Genomic DNA, 22,072 nt, shown 5'->3' on the forward strand with positions numbered 1-22,072 from the left:
ATAGTTAGATGAATTTAAAAAGCATAATGTTCCAATTTACTTTGAAAAATTTGAATATTTTTATAGGTCTGTTGGATCGATAGGGTAATGTTTACAGACTGTCAATAGACAGTTGAATACATGTAGGTGGACTGTGGACAAGAATGTGGAGATGGTGAAGGGGATCGCTTTCTGTCCCTGGGTGCGTAGGGTCAGGACCTGGGCTCCGTGAATGAAAGGGTGGGTGGGAGAGGAGGGGCGGCTTATGCGGGACAGAGGAGCACCCATACCTGTGGCCCTCACGCAGTGCCTCCTTGCCCTTCCGCCAGGAGATCACTCCACGTGGTGACATTCGGGGTCGACATTCAATTTCCACGTGCCCCCCCTCCCGCCCCAGAGTGACGCTTGCCAGTGGATTCTGGGAGAAGTCCGGGGCAATAGCTACGTGAGAACAAGGGGAGAAAGGTCACCTTAGCTTTGTATAAAATTTACCCATTTAGAATATACAAGTGTCTCTGTGTGCATATTACACAATATAATCACCTTGTGACACAGTAAGCTGGAGTTTATTTTAAAAAAATCAACTAAATTATTAGTTCTAGCTTCCACAACATGTAATTAGACAGGGCAACCCTGCAAAGATGAAAAGTTTCTATCAATTAGAATAAGCTGAAGGCAGAGGAATAACATTTGCCTTGTAAAGCCTAGGGTTCTAAGGCCATAAGTTGACAAGAACCAGCAGGAACCTGAGCCAATCAGCTCTCAGCACATAGCACACAGCCCAGCACATCATGCATCATCAGCCCCTACTACAAGGTAGGATTCTACCAGACAAGCAAAGCTGTGCGTCTTTCTCAACATATTGTGTTAAACAGAAGTTTATTAATGTTACAAGTCCCGGCTCTGACTCACATCAATCACAGTCCTTGCACCATGTTCCATAATAAAGCATCCAACATCTCTATGATGGAATTTCATTACACCGATTAAACTGCTTGCAGTATTCTCAGACCTGCTTTTTACTTGATTTGAACAGAACAGATATGTCATGAAATACAGTAATATACAGTACTGTCGTACATGTTCTAATGTTAAATTGTGTTTTTTTGTTCTAAGCCAAAGTACACTTGCTACCTAGATAAACAGCTTTAAACATTTCTTTGGACTGCCTAAGACTTTTGCACAGTACTGTATATGTCATGTAATAGCAAAATATTATGCATTAACCATATTTGTCAAAGTGCTTACATCTTTACATGTGATATATGTTTCATTTGCAATGTAAATGACTGCAAAGTTTTGAAATATTATATATTTTGAATATTATATGCTTATATGCGTGCTAGGATTTGATACAGGACCTCAACGAAAATCTTTCCATTTATCCATCTCTGAAGGATTATTTAATGGACAAGTTCTCTCTCTCTCTCTCTCTCTCTCTCTCTCTCTCTCTACTGAATGCTCATCTATAGAGAGCTAAATGCAGTGAGCTTTTGCATTAAGCGCCAGGCTGACCAGAGCCGTTAGAGCTTTGCCGCTGTGCAACACATCACTCACCACATAGAACACACACTAGGATTTGGGTTTTCATTTTGTGATGGCTAAACGGGTTCTTTACCTACATTACAGTGGTGGTGAACTAAATCCAGAGTTGGGTAATTCAGGCCCAGAGTGTAAACGTCTAGACCGGGATTTTGTTTCAACCAACCAGTTGAATACTACAGTATGTGACTGTGACTCTTTACGCTCAACTATTTGGTTGAAACAAAATCTTCTTCTGGACTTTTACTCTCTGGACCTGAATTGCCCAACTCTGTCTATATATAGTGCAAAGTGATAAAAACCTACTGCAAAATTTAATTAGTACTACACTTCAGAGTATTAGTACAGCAGATTATCACACAGACTGTAATTCCTTTTTTCTGTTCACCCTCCTAGAACGTACAGTACATGGGACTTGAACCTGTAACCTACCAGTTAGACAAAGGCATTTCATCTCACTCTATAAATGCATGGCAGAGCAGAACGCAGTTTGATGAAATGGAATGTAATATGATACACAGCTTGGCCTTCACCCATTAGAGTAATAGACAGCACATGCAGGAGACCTTCATGAGGTACTTACACACACAAATAGCCAGGCAGACATGCCGCGGAGGGCCGTGTTTCTCCTTACCGATCACCCGCAGCTCGGCGTTGGTGTACAGCTCTCCATGCTTGTTCCCCGCCACGCACTGGTACATTCCCGCGTCCGACAAGGTCAAGCTGCTGATGGTGAGCACGCCATTAACAACCTGCACTCTGTCCTGTGGGGGAGGAGGGCACAAACGACAGGACTACCATCAGGATCCTGGTCCGGGGGGCAGCCCCGCTCATTATTTGGAGTGTTATAAACCCGGAGGCGTGTCGCTAATGAAGGAAGGAGGACTATAGCAAGCTAATCACACGCTGTCTGCTAAGCGTGAGGCAGCAGCGACGCCCTGTCCCATCTCCAGCCACACCTTCCCCAACACATTTTTGAGAGTTAAAATTTAGATAGGTGAATAGGGGTTGGCAGTGTGGAGTGGGGGGGGGGGGGGGGCGTAGGTGGAGGTGCTTAAGGCCAGATCATCTGGCAGCTTTCTCATGAAGCTAATTCATCAGCAATTTGTCTGTAGCGGGATTGCTCTCACACTCTCTCAGAAGAAGCTCTTCATTAACAGGAACACCTTCAACGTGTAACCTCTACACCAGTGCTTGCGTGCCAAGTTATTGCTTTTGCGACAAAGTGACTTCTGGATAAGAGCCCCGCAATAAGGAAATAAAATGTAAATGTAAGAAACCTTCTCAGAGGCTTGAGCAGAAATCATGAAACCCACTGTCTGTCTGACAGCTGCTTTCTGTCATTTTAATTTTAGAGGTCCCCGTTTTTACTTTAAAAAAAGGTTTTGTCAGTGTGCACTGCAGTGAAGGGGTGAAGCTGCTACTTTTGTGCTGTGTGATTAGCAAACGGGAATGTTACGTTCGGGTCATTGACCACCCTATGCCAACACCTTCTGTGTCAGCCATCCCATGATGCAGTATGCTCAGGGGGCCATTAACAGTATCAGAACCAAACTCCTAGGGGCTGGTTACCTCTGTCCCATCAACAGACCCAGATGCTTAAAGTCCTGAGCAGCGAGTTCTGTGGCAGAGTGAAGGCCGAGCGTGAGAAAGCAGCAGGCGAGATTAGAAAGGTTTTTGTTGTCACACTGCAATGAGCTGGACAGTCCTGTAGGGGGCGTACCCCAGGATCTAGCTGAAATCTGCCTGTGGGTTGAGCAGGCTCAGTCAATGGGTTTTTGGCTCCTGGCAATATAGGGCAGGCATGAGCCTAACATCTGCCATTAATTAAGCCTGATGCGCCCCTAAAATCAGCAGTTTCTCATGCTGATGTGACAAACCATCTGTAGGGTATGATTGATTCCAACTCAGCCAAAACACCAAAGATAAAAAATGGAAAATAAAAACTCAAGTGCTCACTAATTTCTCTGCGTGTAACATTTTGGGGCAGAAAAAAAACAACAGCATGCAAGATTACTTGCCAGTGGAAATGAGAACATAACGCAAAAACAAAATTGAGCCAGTTGGGAGGAAGATCCATTCAACTAGCCGTCCCAAATTGGCGATTCGTCTCAGACCTGCTGAAATGCAGAACAAAGGGATGCCTGCTTCCTCTGCTGGTAATGAACAGCACCTGACCTCAGCCCCCCCTCCCCATTCACCACTGAGTCCTGACCTTTGCTTTGGACAGTGATTAAAACTGCAGCTGTTAACAGTGACATTTGGGAGACTCCAACGCCTTGTCTCATTATTTTGCCAGAATACGCAGGGAGCTTGTTAATATTACAATCACAACAATTTTTCTTCCCTACTCTGAAATCTGCGTCGTTATAAATCAGCGATGGCAGAGACCAACTCACGTCTCAGTCAAACTACCACTCTCTCTTAGAGCACACGTCAATGTGCAAGAAAACCAAAATGTTACTCCATTATGCTTGCAAGGGAGAGAAAATCAAACTTCCTCTTCCAGTATTTTAACTGTAATATCAAACACTTTGACATCCATAGCAAATTGGACAGACTTAACACCCTGCTCTGCAAAGCCACTTGCGATCCACTCATGGATGCATCCCAGTCAACTGTTAAGCTGTATTTTACTTTCTATTTTACATTAAACAGGCAAAATTGGTTCCCCTGTTGTTAGTCCTTGACCTGTATATCCATGCAGTAGGTAGGTTGTTCATTGTTTCAATGCAGTCAAGCAAGTTATTACAATGCTTTCCTTTGATACATAAAGCTGCCATTGAAAATATTGGAATATTCTAAGTTTTGGGGGTTATTTATACCTCTATAAATAGTTAATTGCATTAAATTGAAACAGATTAATCTCAAAGACCAGGCTGATAAGACATCTTGTTTTTCTTACCCTGGGGAACATTGTGATTTAATGCTGTTACTCTGAGCTGTGAGAGATTTACCACAAGATTACTGCAGGGCTTACCTCAGCATACTTTACAACCAACATAAAAAAAAAAACACCACTGTTTGGTCTGTTCTTCAAACAACCAGACTTCTTCATGCAAAGCAGAAATGGCCGCTGAGCCCTCACTGATGAATTACAAAAATCCTTTTTGTATGCATATCAGGGCCCACCCTGCTATTTCTCTGTGGCGGCGGCTTCAGAATTGTCCTGCTGCAAAGGAAATTTTCTTATTTTATGGAAAATGGTCCAGTGGTTGGAGATCCTTTTGCTCAATTCACATTTCTGTTAACTATTCAGAACACATTGCTGCAACCTATTTGTGGAGCGTGTTTAAAGTTACACTGATTTCTATACCCCCTCTGATACATGGACAGTCTGTGATGTCAGGACAATTAATTCAAAGTTAATGATTTTCCTGCGAGATTCCCTGCTATGAAATGTGTTCTTGCAGTACAAAGAACAGAAGTACAGCAGAAAAACTTTGACTTCTGTGCAGGTTTTGTATTCAGTGCATTTCCATCCAGAACAGCTCATAACAGCCTATAATAGGATTGTAAAGACTCTTTTGACCCACTAATTTGAAGTAACATGTATGCATTAAACGGGATTTTAAGCCACATTTGTAGGCTATGCTAACAGAAAGATAAGGCTTCCTTATTGTTTTTTTTTATTTAAACATGATTGCTCTACGGATATAAATTGTTATACAGTCTGTTCTCTTGTGTTTTAATGAAACAGACAAGCACAGGCTGTGGCATGAGGACAGGCCAGAGGACAGTCTGCAAAGGTCCCTCACCTCCAGAGGCTCTAACGGTTCTCCATTCTTCAGCCAAGTGTAGGACGGCTTAGGTTTCCCGGTGGCCTTGCATTCCCACACCAGCACGTCACCGATGGGTTTCTGCATGTCTGCTGGCTTCTCCACCAGGTGAGGGGAGGCTGAAGGGAAACAAAGAACCAAGGTTAAGTTTATCTACAAATACATCTCCGATAAGCTAATATACCCTTTGCCCTACATATTCAGTAGGAAAATGGTAGAATAATAAAGTTAACTGGATAACTGGGTCCCTGAAATAAGTATAGGTTAGCTGGTTCCCCAACAGACCTGTAACACTGAACAAAAAATATTCAAGATGTTCACCACATCAACGAATGGATCGTTTCGTTCTGCACTAGCTGTCAGTGATAAGAGAGCAATATCATATACTCAGTGTCTGCAAGCGAAGTTTCTACCAAAAATCTGCTCACAATGGCACTCTGTTACAATTATTGGAACTGAATGTCTCAGATCATCCGGGTTCCATTTCCTCCACATTGAATTTTAGAGTTTTCAGACCTGACATTGTTGCAGTAAAGGATGGTTAAATTATCAAGCAAAAGCAATATATTTTCCACCTCAATTACTGTCACTAAGCCTGTACTCAATGTTGATGAAAAGGTATAGATTATCCAAGTTTCCTTTTAATCAGCAACTGCACAATTAATTTCTCTGCCAGAATCTGATACCCCATATGTGGTAAAGGTTAATCCTATATCACATTAATTTTGGGCTTGATTCCCCACTCTCCTAGCTGTCCCTATTATTTTATCTGCGGTTCAATACAAAAAAATTACTTTGGCTCTTTACCAGTGATTCTCAGTGCCTCAGTGTGCAAAGCCAAGGACATTCACAGTTCTGGATTTTTTCTTGTTTTTCTTTGGTATTCTGCACACTGTAAACCCTAATGCTGTAACTAATTGATTGAACTGAGTTGTATTAACTTAAATAATTACAATTAGTTTATATTAATTAACCTTTATGAGTATTTAGAACTTTTTCTTATTTATGAGTTTGTAAAAATTAAACCTTTCAAGTAAGATGGAAAATTTTGCTGGTTTAATTTAAACAAAATGTCTCTTTAAAGTTTTATTAACTCAAAATCTTTCAGCCTTGTGATTTTGCGTATGACGTCATCCAGGTTCACGTCAACTGTCTTGCCCGCGCTTATTCCTCGTTCGTTTTTTTCAAGATGGCGGATCGGCCTCGCTTGACACTACAGTAAGTAAAATATTGAAATATACAAATCCAATGAATCTTAAGCAAGTGTTTTAATCCATATAATCACAGTAACATTTAAAAGTAATGTAGATGCGTTTAGATGTGTTGCATTACAGAGTACGCGTTTAGCCCTGTTTAAATCTTGAGGCGAGGAAGCTCCTCATCCCGCGCTGTAGCTTGTTGGTCAATAAGAAACTTTTAACGTTAGTTCAGTGTTGGGAGCTGTTACTGACCAGCACAATGTTTATAAATTCAGGTAAAATTGAAATTAAAACATTTATGCCGCACTTATTTTTAAAACTGCGTTATCCACAACATGGAGTTTTATTTTGAAATACTTCGTTTGTGCGGCTTCTCAGCTGAAAGGTGTAATATTATTTATATAATATTAATTTCAATGGCGGATCGGACTCGTTACACGCTGTTCAGTAACGTTACGTAGTTAATGTATAACTAGGGATGTTCATCTCGGTTAATTTTCCCAACCGACAACCGCCGTTCGTTAACCGAACATTAATCATTAACATTAACATTAACCGAATCCTGAACGTTCTAAGATGTGGCCTCGTGATTTTCCAATTCCACAGTTTTCCTATGATGTTGAGCTAAGGCTTAGACAGGGAAATGATGAATTTGAGAAGAGCGGAAAGGGTCTAAAGTTGACAAGAGACCAAAAGCATGACATTCTGGAGAAGCTTGGCTCAACCATGTATGATTTTAAGGCGTACCCAGACGACAAACAGATAGGAAAAGTAGCAGAGGCCCTTGTCACAAAGCATCCTTGTTTGAAGGAGCCAGGCTCTGACACAGGTTGGAATGGGTGGAAAACCAGTTTAAAGTTCAAGATGGGCAACTTGAGAAACAAAATGAGGAAAATTGGATGTCTTGAGGTAACTGTTAATGCTGGGAAAAGAAGTCAAGGCCATCCTGAGAATGAACCATCACATTCTAAAATCAAGAAACCAAGACGTTCTGAGGTTAATTATTTGCCAAACTTTCCTCAAGGTGAGGATGAAGCATCTCTTGAAACAGTTAGACAGGAAATTGCTGTTGAAGTCCAGAAGACAGAAAAAAATACTAGTCTCATCCACAAGAACATGGAGAGAACTTTTGCTCTGCGACGACAGAACATTGTTAGCGGAAGCCCATCTGTGAATGAGTTTCTGAATCTCTGGCCTGCACTGCGTATAACATCTGAGGTAAATAATAATAATAATAATAATTGTTTTCTAGTGATTATTATATATTTTCTGATGTGGGTTTGTTTTATAAAATTCTCTTTTGTCCGATTTAGCTGTTTGCAGAGTACCAACGTGTTACAAATGAGAATTTGCCCAACAAATTCTATGCACAACTGGACTACCTCCTACCTTGTTTGATGACCATTTTAAGGCAAAAAGCATCCAAGACAGGCAAGACAGCAGATGCCCTGGCTAATCTTTTGAAAGTTCATGATGAGCAGGTATGGTTGTTGTCATAAGATGAAGTATTCTTTAAAATGTAATTAGATTTTTCTTTATTTCAGATATTTAGATGTTGTTTTTTTTCTTCTTGTTTTTCATCTTTACAGGAACTGCATGATGTAAATTCACGACGGACTACCGTTATCAGAGGTCTTCCAGTTTTGCTGCGTGACAAAGACATAGGATTTTTTAGGACCACCCTGGTAAGCCTTCATTCATTGTTTTTACAATTATGCATGTTCTATTGCAAAGGTGAAGGTTGAGGAGCAACCTTTACTTACTAATATATTTGTAATTATCACTAGTTGATGAATCATGTAATATTGACTCAGTCATATTGATAATGTTCTAACATGAATATAACATGTCCCTGAATAATATTTTTTAGATTGATAATCCTGAAGTACTGACTGAGGATGCTCCAGTGTCCCTGCTTACAGTTGTTCATGAAAATGCTGCTGCTCCAATCCATTACGATCCAGTGAGGGTCTCAGTTGTCCTGGAGAATGAAGTGGTCACCACCCATAGCCAACTTCCAGAGGCCTTTCTTGTCTTGTTTGGATTCATGTATGCTCTTCACTTAAAATATCCTAAAGGACTTGCCAAAACTTTTGAATTTGTGCAAAAAGTTTTACTCGGCATGGATGACGGAAAACTGTCTCCTAGCGTGCAAACATTAAAGAATGAGTTGATGTAGAGCTACTTTTTTTTTCTCGTTTAATGAAGGCTGGCACTGGGGCAGTAACTTAAAAACATGTCAGTACGTGTAGTTTAAACTACACAGGAGTCACTTACCAGAATGCACTATTTTTATTTCTTTTTATGAATGCCGCAAGACTAAGTTTTATATGACTTAATGTATGTTTTAAAAATCAGGATATTTAATTTTGTCAAACTAAATCATTTTTTTTGAAGCTCATGTTTAAACAAAGTTGGTCATGTAAAATTCTGTTAAAAAATATTTTACAAAATAATTCTTCAAAAATATTTTTTTGTTACAAGTCATACTGGGTTTTATGCATTACTTTTTCCTGAATGTTTTTTTCCCCTGAGAATTTTCACCCTTTTAAAGGGTTACTTTACAGGTGTCATGTTGATTTGTTATATCAAATAGAACACCATAGAAAGTATTGTTATTCTTTTTCATTGTATTAACATTCTGGGCATACTTTATTCATTTTAAAATAGTGTTTATTGTAAATCTGTTACTGACAAACTGTTTTAAAGGTTTTGAGAAATTTGTATGTTTATAGAAGGCATGTTTACTGTAAACATTCATGTTGGTATTACCTGTTGGACATTTTTTGTTTAAAAATAAATGTTAAAAATGGTATTGTGTGTTTGCTTGAAATTACAGATGCGTTTTCATACATTTATAGTGTTTACAGATTTAGAATTTGGTTAATTTCATTTATGAAACTCAAAATGGAAAATTTAATTTAAAAAAATTATTACAATCAAAATGTATAAGCTGGGTGACTAAGTATTTAAAGTTGGGAGAAATTAAAAGAATTAAGTTAAATGCTATCAAAATGTATAAGCAGTGTGACTAAGTATTTAAAGTTGGGAGATATTGAAAAAAATAAGTTAATTGATCTCAAAATGTATAAACAGGGTAACTTGGGTATTTTAAGTAAGAACAAATTATTTTGCATGAGTACAACAAACTCAAAACTAGATTTTTCTGCTTACTTAAAATTATAATTTCACAACTTAAACAATTTGACGTAACTGATTACCTCAAATTTTTTGAGTTTTGCCAACTTATTCGGGATTACAGTGCAGTTGTACCAACACAAGTTGCTCTAATCCACTGCTGAAGATGCACAATGTGTCCCACAAAAGGATAAAGCCAGCTTATCCCTGATTGTGTTTTATCTTTTTTCACCAAAGGAAAAAAAATCATTTCTACAATGTTGGTTGAAGGCGATTGTGATGCAGCACAAGTAACATTAATTCACATGAAAAATGAATCAGTAAAATCAACAACTAGTGACAGGAAATTCCTGATGATTTGCCAAGATTTAGATAGTTAAAGGAGGGATATAGGGATAATGATGCTTCCGGAGGCAAGCACTAATTGACTTATTTGAAAATTATTAGACTAATTTAAAGGCTTTGTAAATTGAGTAATAACAATAACCCTTGAAGGGCAATTAAGTAGAAAATTGAATGAATGGCCTGTTCATCCTTTCTGGATGCCCACTGGTGGCAGTGTTCAATAAACACTGAATGCCCACTCTGGTTCCTGTGCCAGTGAAGGTCTTACTGGAACCCACAGATTTGCCACAAAAATAGATGGCTGCAAAAAGAACACGTTTTTCTCTTATTATTCACTTGTCCATCAAAAGTCAGTAATTTTTCCACCAACCCAGGGGTCCAGCTTTACCTGTTCTGCTTAAAATAATAAAACAATTAAGTGAAGAATGTAGTTCAAAATACACTTCTCATTCCAATTCAGGGCAAGCAGGCTATTAAGTGCTGGTAGGGAAATGTAGCTCTCTTCAGGATCTACAGTGAGCTGGCAGCTAAAAAAGGACTTTTCCAGGTATGAACAACTGCCAGAGTCTAAAGTCACTTAAGACACAAAATATCATCATGTTGCAATATAATCATACAATGTTGCAAAGGCAATTCTAGCGGCACACAAACCATGCTCACAACGTTTCTCTCTCTTTTTCATTAGAACTATATTTTCTCTGTGTAAAAAACAAATGGGCAATCAAAAGCCAGCTTTCTTCCTCCATCGTAGACTATAGGTTTAAGATTAATTTCTTTGCAGTGCCTTACAATGCCCATCTCACTGTACTGTACTGTATGTATGCTTCACAGCGTTACTTCAGCCAGTCCAACTAGAAACACACGTTGATTATCACTGCAGATACAACCGAACAACTGTACGGACTTGCACCATCATCACAGGTGAGTTTTCTGTTACAGTTTAAAAATAATAATAATCATTAAAAAAACAAAAGCAGAAGCTGCAGTAAACCACTATTTCATACTTGCAAACACGCTCTCATACCAGCAAATTTTGCTTCATGTTTTACAATTAGACAGAGCAGAACATTCCAAAGGACTAAGCAAGTGAGGAGAAGCTAGCGATGAAAATGGGACATTTCTCCATCGCAAGGTCACGGTTAGAGCCGTCTGCTGGTCTGCATTTCTAAGTTAATCAGCCAGAATAACATCAGATTGCTGCCTCAGAGCTTGATTAATGCTGCAATTTTACCAGTAATGTGAAAATCTCGGGAAAGTCCGTGGCTTCATGTTCTTAAGGTTTCATTTATTGATTGACTTATTTATTTTCCCTGCAACACAGTCAAATACATATGTGTCATAAACAATGGCTCAAGCACTGCATATCATCCACAGGAAATTTTATTTTTTCACTTGATTGCATGGCATTAAGGATTCCCAGATGTCTGTTCAGCCCCCTTCTGTGCTACAGCAAGTGCAACGCCAAGGACAGCTGCTCCTCAGACACCTTCAAGTCAAAGAAAAATGTCAAGATCATGGAGAGCTACTCATCCAGCACACTACAAGTCTACAGATGTTTCAGAGCGATGAATAAATGCCCAATTCTGCACCCAACAAGTCCACAGAGACTTCAGGACCATGGATAGCTGCCCATCCAACACTTTACAAGTATGTGCCGTGTTCACAACCATGAATAGTAGCCCTATTAAGTATTTTACAAGCAGAGGTAGTTTACTTCCATGGACAGCTATTCAAGCAACATACGACAGTGCTACTGACAGCTTAAAATAATACATTTCTGCTTATCGGAATCCTTTGGGGGCTTCTGAAAGTTCAGGAACACAGGAAACTGCCCAATTTCGCAATCTACAAGTCCAGAGGGACACCTTTTTACCAGTGAGCCTGAACCTGGGGATGTTTTGGACCTGGTGAACTTTTCTTGACTCACCTTTAAGGGCTGAACATGTGTATTTGAAAGAGAAATAAATGTTGCATTGGGAAAACCCTACCAGGACCATTCCTTATTGCTTGTGCCACACATGGATTATTTAAGTTTTATCTAAGCAGTTGTACTCCAATCCCAAAAAATAAGAATAAAAGGAACACATTTATTGCAAATATGAACAGGCTGCAATGCAGCTGTAATAATGCTGAAATCCCTCACAATCCAAAACACGATGATGATGCACTGCTGAAAAGAAGAGGTATGTTTATGGTGCGAACGGTTCTATGATTTAATTATTTCTGTGTCTAACAGTGAAAATGTTTCAGGTATTTTAACGACCTTTGGTGAAATGAGGTAATAGTTATCAAAGGACAGATTTCAAAGGACAAGAGCATATAACAAATTAAGATCGGCATACCTGCAAAAAAACTAATTCAGAGCTTGATACTGAGTCTTATTCTTTGGCTCAGAGAACATGTGATTTCTTTAAAAAGCACAGAAAGCCGCTCATGATTGATCTAGTAACTCTAAAACCAGCACTGCTCCATCTTTCAACCCTGAGTGCACTTTCTGTATGCCCCAGCGACCAGCCCCAAATATTCATGAACTGCATCCTCGCTCACCGTAGAAGGCCAGCTTTCCCCGCACACCGTTCTTCCCCCTGGAGTTCTCCGCCATGCACTCATATGTGCCGGCATCCTCCTGTTGGAAGTATGGGATCTCCAGTACACCACTGGCCTTGGACACATCCACCTTCCGGGGAAAGGGAATCCCGTCGACGCGTCTCCAGCTAATTATGGGCACAGGGCTGGTTGTGGAGAGTCAGAAGAAATAAAGCACAAGTGAAGACATTCCAGCTTCTGAATTTTTTCCAGATTTATAAACTTAGTAGCAGTGAGATATAAAAACTTTATATCTGAAAAAACTGCTTGATAGTTACATACCTTACATAATACTGAGTGCCATCGAGCTCTTTGTTGAAGAATACCTTACAGCTAAGAGTGTTTCACAAACATTGCGTAATGGTTTGTCTTGCCAGTGTTTTTATTCCCTGCAGTCAAGGTCTTCATGATTTTGAAATAAAACTGAACCTTAAAAGACTTACTTTCCCAAGGCAAAACACTCCAGTTTGACCGTTGAACCTTTGGCCGCTGGGATAATCTCTGGAAACTGAACCTCAATCTTTGGCTCATACTCCCCCATGACACCTGAAGGTTGGACATCATCCTCAGTCAGTCAATGCCCACAGACATAATGCTGTCAGTTTTATTGAATGCATTTCAGTTGAACCAATTCAAGGTGTCCACAGAGCTGCCTGCTACTGTCACTGCTGCATAAAAAGAGACGGATTCAGATGGATAACGTTCTGTTAAACTAGTTGGATCTAAATTATATTAATCAAATATGCAATTGAATCTAGCTGGATCCAGATTATATTTATCCAGTATGTATGTGTTAGGAAAGTATTTACAATACCCAGACTCTCGTAACTATGTATTTTCACTAGTTGTCCAAGAAATGGACCATAACTATACCCTAAATATGACATAAACAATTAGATTGTGAAATTCCACATACATGTGTTTCTTAAAAATGAAATGTCCAATTGCAGCAATAGTATGGTGCAAATATGCCAGAACATGTTGGAAATATAAGTTTTTTTCTCATGCTTTTAAATATATGCTTTTATGTCACATAATAGTAACAGAGATGCATACTATGCTTATTCACACATATAGGATTTTTTTTTATAGACTATCGTTAATTTAAATAAATATTTTAAATTGTTGGTGTCTTGCTGTGTATCTTTATTTTTTCCCTCTATTGTGCATGCACAGGAATGACAACCAGATACCAATTATGGCCCTGAGAGACACATGACCTTTACTTTGAAAAGGCTGTTGATTAGCTACGGCCGGCACCGCCGGTAACTCGGACCATCATTGCTTTCAGCCACGGAGCAGGATAGCTTGTTAACATTTGTGTCCAATTTTTATTCCCACGGGGCCATGGAGTGTCTCTTCTATTGCTGAGAATCCTGGCTCTACCTTTGTAGTTTTAGTTAACTTCCTTTGGAAGCCAGTACCACTTTACTTGACGGGGCATTAGTAACTCAGTACCTCAGTTACTAATCAATTACAAATAATGAACAAATATAGTAACTACTACATGAAATACATGAATCATTATGATTTATTAATGATGAATGAACACAGGATCAATACATAACTAACAGTTAGTTTCTGGAGAATTTATACATTAGGTAAGAATGTATTATTACATTTTTTGTGCCCCCCCTCAAGTAAAGTGTTAACAGAAAGCGTTTATATATTTCCTTATGTACTGTATGCTCCTGCCCCGACAATTTAAAATTTCACACAGAGAACCTGTTTTTGACTTTGGCAATACTGTACTGAAGGCCATGTGTTTAGTAATGTATCAACATATTCATAATTCATTATAATGCTCTCATAAAACATTTTAAGCAAGGCTATACATAGTTATAAAAAGCATAACACATCCATGTTTATTATGCATAATGACTGCCTTATGAAGCTCTCATCTATAATGCACTATAGATATCTTTACTATGCAGCACAAAGCATTCATAATGCTTATAAGTACCATTATAATCAGGGGTGCACATAACTGGTACGCAATTACGCATTCACCTTTAAGAACGATACATACGACAATCGATTGTTTGTAAAAGCGCAAATACGTACTTATTTTATCTGCATTTGCGCTGCTTTGACAAGAATATACCTTGCATTTTAACCCGTATACCACAAATGAAGTTGAGTTAGCATATAAAGATTAAAATACAATATATTTTGTTTTCGTAGCAGCACAAATACCCATAAAATAAGTACGCATTTGCGCTTTTACAAACAATCGATTGTCGCACATATCTTTCTTAAAGGTGAATGCGTACTTGCGTACTAGTTATGTGCACCCCTGATTATAATGCATTATTAAGGTATCAATAGAGCATTATAGATGAGAGCTTCATAAAACATTCATAATGCATTACACACATGGCTATAATGTGTTATGCCTTCTATTAAATAAAATCAGGTGAACTCATTATTATTTGCTATGAATGGGTTTATAAATTTCTAGGAAAATCGGCATAAGTAAAGTGTTGCCATGATTTTCAGTAATTTCGCTTTCATTAGATGAGTGAGGAACAAGAGATTGTTGATATGACTCAAGCATAATTGGTCAACAGAGGACCAGTGAGTGATCTGGTGTATGTTGGTATGCTCAAGCAACAGTAGGCAAGAACTGGAAGATTGGAAGCTTCAGGTGTGCTGGTGGGATCCACTGCCACTAAGAACTGAACTGTACCTGACCTGTACCACAAACTGGTGCTTTTCCATTTTCCATTCCAAGTATGTGAGCCATACCCAAACTGTAATTGCACTGACGAGGTCCTTTTTACTTGTAGAGCTGAAAGCATGACCAAACCAAGCAGGCTGCCTCACCTACATCTGATTGCTCTAAATGCACAGAGGTACCAGTGTTCTGTGCATGGATTATCCGAAGTAAAAAAGGATATATTCTATTTATTATTAATTAGTAGTATTGGACATCGCAATTTATTGCGGTTGCATTCCTGAAAACTTGCAAAATTTCCAAACTCCTACTTAAAAATGTAAGGCTGAATGGAATAGCTGAACAGAATGGATTTGTAATGCTAATTTACGTAATCAAATACAATATCTGCTATTGTTTCATGCTAACACAATGATTCTCACAGATGTGCTAGCCAATTAGAAAATAAGTGCACAGTAAATCATGTTGTAAAGTGTTTAAACAGAAAATAAGTGCCTCTTTAGTTTTTTCATCTCCAAAATCGGCAACGCCTTAACCAAGTCGACCCTTCTGCAGTGGAAAATTTAAGCAAACTGGATCCGCACTGTAACTAGCTTCTCTTGGCGGTACGGCTCACGTATGGGTTGGTTCTGTATGACAGTGGAAAAGTGCTATAACTGTGTTATGATCAATGAGTGGTGCTCAGACTAAACACTGATCTGGTCTTTACCGTCAATTCGCAGGACCAACGGTGTCGGAGGGCCCTGTACGCTCGTCTTCGTCACTGTGTTGGTCACTACGCATGTGTAGTTGCCCACGTCTGAGCGCTCCACCTTGGCAATGTACAGATTCCCTGTGTCCTGGGAGACAAACCGCCGGCTGTCTTGTCTCACAAACGATGGGTATTCATTAAAGATCCAGGAGAAGGCCAGCTCTGTGGACAGAAGTAGAGACAGAGTGTACGACTACTATGCGTCTTCATAACAAAATAAATTTCTGACATCTGCAGCGTTCAGGTTTCATGAGCAGCATGGCTCCTGCTCCACAACAATAACATTTATCAACGACTTCTGCAAAGGTCCTTTCAACTTCATGGTGGACAAATATGTTTACCTTTAGTCATGTTGTTTAAAGACAGAAAATTGGCGAAAATCATTTAAAGACGGATTAGGATCATTTCCAGAAGAAAGTTGCTCCAACTCCTGTTGCATGCCAGTGTGGATGCCTGAAATTCCAGTATCAACAGTTTGTAGGTTATTTCACCATGTAAATGCCACTAGGCGCCTTATACCATGACATAACCTGATCATTTTATAACGCACTTTGAGCAAGGCATTGCTAAATGTCACTGTTAACGATTTTTGGGATTGTCTTTTATTGTATTGCATTTTATCCTGTTTGCACTCTTTGTGTCCTATGACACCACCCCCCCCCACCACCCCCCGCCATGCAGCTGTCCCCTACCTTGTAATTGTGACAAACTTGAAAATAAAAATTGAAACATAGGAATGGAAAAAAAAATGTATTTGTATAAGACTGTTCCCAGACTCAGGGGCGGCATGGTGGTGCAGTGGTGCCTCACACCTCTGTGACCCGGGTTCGAATCTCTGCATGGGTCACATGTGGAGTTTGCATGTTCTCCCCATGTTTTCTCTGGGTACTCCGGTTTCCCCCCACAGTCCAAAAACATGCTGAGGTTAATTGGAGTTGCTAAATTGCCCGTAGAAGTGCATGTGTGCATGAATGGAGTGTGAGTGTGCTCTGCGATGGGCTGGCCCCCCATCCTGGGTTGTTCCCTGCTTTGTGCCCATTGCTTCTGGGATAGGCTCTGGACCCCCCGTGACCCAGTAGGATAAGCGGTTTGGAAAATGGATGGATGGATGGATGTTTCCTGACTCTTGTTTTTTCCTTCCTTGCGATGGGTTTGCAAAATGGCTCCAGTGTTTCAGTTTGTTTCACTTACACAAGAGCCAGTGGTGGTAAATGTCTGCAGAGGCTGATATCGATTTGACCCTGAGCCTTGTGTCTGTAAACAGTGAGACCAGAAAGCAGCTTGTTGCCCTGGATCGGTTCTGTGCAACAGCAAGTGCTGGTCTGTTATTTTCCCTTCTCTGTTTCAGCTTGGGAGGTGCCATGGTCAGAAGAATAGGGAGAAAATTATCCTGTTTTTTTGTCTATAATTAGCAAAGAGAAGATTTCTGTCTCCCAGCTTGTGCTCATCTGGCTAATTTTCAAAAAGCATGAAATATCTTTGGAAAAACACTGTAGTCTGTCTAGTTAGCTAATTCTGCTCATTCTAATATAAAGTCTGAATATTACATAGGACAGGTCAATGAGCTCTGGCTGGGGACTGGGGAACCCTTACAGAGTCACAAATGCAAGGGCCTTTACAATCAGTAGGTATTTTCCATGGAGTAAATTTGCTAGTTGGAGGCTGTATACCAGTGTTCCCAGTCAGATCCTCTGGGACTCTCAGCCAGTCCAAGTTTTTGCTCTCTCCCAGCTCCCAGTAGGCAAAAATGTGAACTCTCTGGCAGGGAGCCTGGAGGGAGCAAACACATGGACTGGCTGTGGGTCCTCCTGGAATGGACTGGGAAACTGAGCCACCTGGGAATTGCTGTATACCATTTACAGACATCGCATCATGAGACAATCTGATCTCGTGGACCTTTAAGCAGGCCATGATGGGTGGCGGGGGAGGGGGGGATTGGGAGCATACAGTAAGTACTGTATGATGTATTCAGCAGAGAAAGCTATGACCGACCTGAATCACCAACATAGTGCTCATGGACGCAGAATGCTTTTGAGGAAGGGGGAGGCTATCGACCTTCTCAACCGTCCTGCTCTACCCTGAAAACGAATCGCTCAGATATCGCTCGGAGTAATCGCTCAGAGGGGAATGCCCTGAGGGGTCCCTCACAACACAAGACCCTGAACCGAAAGAACCGCAAGGCCATTTGGGGAGGTCAAAATGAAACAAACAGATCATGGGAAAAATGGGAGTGAGAAATGTCAGAAAACAAATAAATGAGGAACATTGAAAAGACAATCTGCCGCACTTAACTAACAAAACACAGTCACCCAGCTGCTGTTTGATAGGGGATGAAACTGGAATTTTTTCCACTATATCTAATACAAACATAGATTGCTCTGAAGTCTATAGAATCCCTGTACCTCATGTACCTGTTTGTAAATCATGTTTAAAAAATGTCAGACCAGCACTGGGACTATCTGGTACAGTAAGTATGCCCCATCTCTGCAAGGTCTCATCAGAACGTTTTTCCACGTTTCAGAGGCAGCGCCCTCCAGCTCCGGGTGGACGTGTCTACGGAATGGCTGCTGGTTGGACGTCAAGCTCTGCTGCCAGACGCAGTGTGTGTATCCTGTCCAGACTGAAGATGGTTATCCCCCATATTCAGGCTATTATCCAGGACGAAATGATGAGCAAGAAGATGAGCTGCAGGCCCCAGTGACTGCAGCATTATTTACTCATACACAGTGTACAGCCTGGTGTGGAAAATCAACAACCCACTTAGACATTTAAAAAAACTGTACTTTTAATGTCTGTTGGTCTCACTGGTAAGAGCCAATAATTAAAAGCAACCTCTTGACACCATTCAGGGACACTAATAGGATTAAAAACAGACTAGACACAACACATCTTTTCTTTATCAACCAGAAACGAATAGCAGAACCTATGCCTAAGAGCATGCTTTAATAAAAAGGGAGATTGATTTGAAAATTCACAATAAATGCAAGTAGTACATTCTGTGGAGAGGAAATTATTACAGAAACTGATTAATCCTGGATGTTTAACATTAATCTTTATAATATGGGTACGAATGTCCTGGGGTGGGAGCATCATATACTATCAAAAAAGAGGGTACAGTTTTGTTCCCCAAGATACAAACAACATTAATGTACCCCAATGGTTTCTCAGAGTCGATTTCTATAGCTTAAAAGGTACATTTGCTTACTGTACGGTTGCAGATCCTTGAGGGTACATCCCCAGGGACAAATATTGTACCTGTGACGCCCGCTCTGTCCGTTCCTCGTGTGTGCCACGCCCTCTAATTACCCACGTGTGATTCCCTGATGTTACCCAGTGTTTTTCCGTGCCTGTTCCAAATAAACCCTCGTTTGCCCGATTCCTGCCTGCCTGTTTGTACCTGCTTGCTCGCCTGCCTGCACGCTCACCCAGCGATCGCGAACACCCGTGACAGTACCCTTAAAGGTACAAATTAGTACCTTTTTTAATGAGTTTAGGTGGTTCATTATGAGCATATGGGTGGGTTAGAAACAGGAGCCCAGTAACTCCATTCACCTGTTCCATGTGTAATTGTTTATAGGAATATATGATTGTATAGGAATATAACATCATAACGCTTTTCTTTGCTGCCAGCAAAGGCACCCATACTTTGATGCTGAAAATCAGCCCTGAGCCGTCGCCTTTTTTCTAACTCCAATCTCTAGATCAAGTCCCTGTTGCTTATTTGCTCCTCCTGCCATACTAGTCCAGACGGTTCAGGGACACCCTTATGTGGACGATTTTCACCCAGACAGTTAGATATTACGGATTTTCTATTAGGGAATAAGGCCCAAACAATTCAATGGAGACACAGCAGCATCTCATTTCTACATTACATTTATATTTAGCAGATGCTTCAAGAAAGCAGGGCTAGTCAGTCCCTGCAGCAATAGGGGTTCTGGGACTTGCTCAAATCACTCTACGGACAACGAGGTTTAAACCAGCTACCGGCTGATTATGGCTACAGAACTAACCACCACCCCATAGCAACTAAAAATTACTTAGCAGTCACAAGATTAAAATGAGGACCTTCAACACACTGGCACAGAACTCCTCTTTTCTTTTCAGCCACACATATCTTTGGCTCTCCAATTGAGATCTCTCCACAGCTTAGTGGTTGTAAGCCCAAGATCCTTTGCTGTTTTTTGGTGGCAACAAGTGATTGTCGTTCAGTACAGAGTGCTTTAGTAATTGGCCCAATAAAGCACAGATGCAGAGGAACAGAGCTGGGAGATCAAAAGCAGAGGCAGCGAGAGACAGACAATATCATTATGACTGAAATCACCATCTGTAGCTTGTGTTAATAATGTCATTGCTGGGATAAATATTAATGACGGCGCTGCTGCCTAATCATTCTACATAAATAATACATTTTATGCTTGTTCTGACAACGATGTGCAATTTTAATGACCAAGCTCATTATGGGCTCATTCTAGGGAGAATGATAAACAAAAACAAGAATAAAAAGGTTACTGATTGACTGATTCAGTTTTGTTAACCGTCGGCTAAAGTAAGCCAATCTGTGTGAGAAATGTCTGGTGGACCATAGCTACCATCCAACAAATTGAAGCAAAATCCAAAAGATGAGTTCTCACAGCCTCCCGTGATTGGGATGACACAGAAGAACCACTGAACCTACCATCTGAAGACCAGCATTTCATCGTTTTCATGGAGACCCACATTTCGACCTTTTAATGCGGTTGTCATAGATGCAGATCTCACTCATGTTTAGCCATTGCATTTTTGATCAAACATGGTCAAGGACAAGAGCACAACTGTCCATCACCACACTGTGGAGACCAGCACCCATTAAAGACTGCTGACATTCCCTGTGATGCACATCTACAGAGCATAATGGAACACAACTTTGTTTTCTCTCTATGGTGCTTCACAAAACTCTGGGACACCCATCCAGAAGTGCGAAAGAAAATGTATGGAAAAGAAAATAATATATGGAGATACATATCATGCAAAAAATATGATGTATGAGAAAAGAGGTAGAATACGATGAATACTGCATCTGCGGTCGTGTTCTTGATTGATGAGTGGCAGAAGGAGTGATTCTAGGCCAAGAATCACCCAAATGGCATCTCAGTATTGAAGAATGGAGGTCAGTGGCATGCAGTCGGGGACTAAATGAAGTAATTGAAGAACATAAGACGCCTCAGCAGGGCAGACAGATGGGCCTCATTCCACAACTGAGCCACCAGCCGCTTCCTGACCCCGGGCATTTTGCTAATGTGGAAGGACGGAGCAAAAAATTGACTGAATTCACTGAATGAAAATCTGGCATGTAGTTTAGAGAGAATGTAAACAAGTAAATAAGCCAATCATATTCCCTTAACACATATCTTTGTTTGTGCACAGAGAACAGGGTCTGTAGACATCAATGAACATCTTCATGCTGGTTCTATGAGAAGGGGCAGCCAGAGCATGTGGAGGTACCGCACAGAGCATGTGGAGGTCCCGCACAGAGCATGTGGAGGTACCGCACAGAGCATGTGGAGGTACCGCAGAGAGCATTTGGAGGTACCGCACAGGGCATGAGGAGGTACCGCACAGAGCATGTGGAGGTACCGCACAGAGCATGTGGAGGTACCGCACAGAGGATGTGGAGGTACCGCACAGAGCATGTGGAGGTACCACACAGAGGATGTGGAGGTACCGCACAGAGCATGTGGAGGTACCACACAGGGCATGTCGAGAAACCGCACAGATGTGGAGGTACCGCACAGAGGACGTGGGGACTTTAATCAGCCCTCTAACCGTCTCTCAGATTATTAATTATGCAAGAGCGTAAAGGGAAAAAAGTTTGTTGGGTAGATGATTAAATTATTCCAGAATAATTAAAATTGTGAAGGTAGGGGGTGCTTCACTCTGAGTATGGGCCTGCAATCAGAGCTGAACCTAGAGAGATCTGATACTCATTGAGGAGGGGTAGTCAGTGCAAATCATGGGGCGAGTGTTCACCTATATGGGCACTTTATTTTGTGATGCACAAAAATCACGTTTGGCAAAATAAGATTAATACGAACCAATA

General features: G+C 40.5%; 2 protein-coding genes across 5 annotated transcripts in view; one reads left to right on the forward strand and one right to left on the reverse strand.

The window, feature by feature from the left end:
* The window catches only part of cntn3a.1 (contactin 3a, tandem duplicate 1), a 153,617-nt gene that overhangs the window by 52,049 nt on the left and 79,496 nt on the right, over positions 1 to 22,072 (reverse strand). For both annotated transcript variants that reach the window (XM_049016174.1, XM_049016173.1), the window contains exons 6-11: positions 15,955 to 16,158; positions 13,012 to 13,114; positions 12,530 to 12,714; positions 5,280 to 5,419; positions 2,156 to 2,285; positions 270 to 420 (exon numbers count right to left, since the gene is read on the reverse strand). In XM_049016174.1, the coding sequence (XP_048872131.1) occupies positions 270 to 420; positions 2,156 to 2,285; positions 5,280 to 5,419; positions 12,530 to 12,714; positions 13,012 to 13,114; positions 15,955 to 16,158 (913 nt within the window). The remainder of the gene's footprint in view (positions 1 to 269; positions 421 to 2,155; positions 2,286 to 5,279; positions 5,420 to 12,529; positions 12,715 to 13,011; positions 13,115 to 15,954; positions 16,159 to 22,072) is intronic.
* LOC125744408 (uncharacterized) lies at positions 6,216 to 9,312 on the forward strand. 3 transcript variants are annotated; one of them, XM_049016180.1, is made up of 5 exons: positions 6,216 to 6,518; positions 7,106 to 7,717; positions 7,813 to 7,980; positions 8,089 to 8,184; positions 8,370 to 9,312. In XM_049016180.1, the coding sequence occupies exons 2-5, from the start codon at positions 7,226 to 7,228 to the stop codon at positions 8,676 to 8,678; spliced, it is 1,065 nt and encodes a 354-aa protein (XP_048872137.1). In that variant the 5' UTR covers positions 6,216 to 6,518; positions 7,106 to 7,225; the 3' UTR covers positions 8,679 to 9,312. The 3 variants fall into 3 exon arrangements, with proteins under 3 accessions (XP_048872137.1, XP_048872138.1, XP_048872136.1); XM_049016181.1 differs by having other exon boundaries at positions 7,524 to 7,717; XM_049016179.1 differs by lacking the exon at positions 6,216 to 6,518 and having other exon boundaries at positions 6,525 to 7,717.

This window comes from Brienomyrus brachyistius, chromosome 6 (genome assembly GCF_023856365.1).
Source record: "Brienomyrus brachyistius isolate T26 chromosome 6, BBRACH_0.4, whole genome shotgun sequence".
NCBI classification, from domain to species: Eukaryota; Metazoa; Chordata; class Actinopteri; order Osteoglossiformes; family Mormyridae; genus Brienomyrus; species Brienomyrus brachyistius.

Excerpts from the sequence above, each read along its gene's own strand:
- LOC125744408 (XM_049016179.1), top strand. The coding sequence starts at position 7,076 with ATGTGGCCTCGTGATTTTCCAATTCCACAGTTTTCCTATGATGTTGAG. Across the intron at positions 7,718-7,812 it reads CACTGCGTATAACATCTGAG|CTGTTTGCAGAGTACCAACG; the intron begins GTAAATAATAAT and ends TGTCCGATTTAG. Across the intron at positions 7,981-8,088 it reads TGAAAGTTCATGATGAGCAG|GAACTGCATGATGTAAATTC; the intron begins GTATGGTTGTTG and ends TCATCTTTACAG.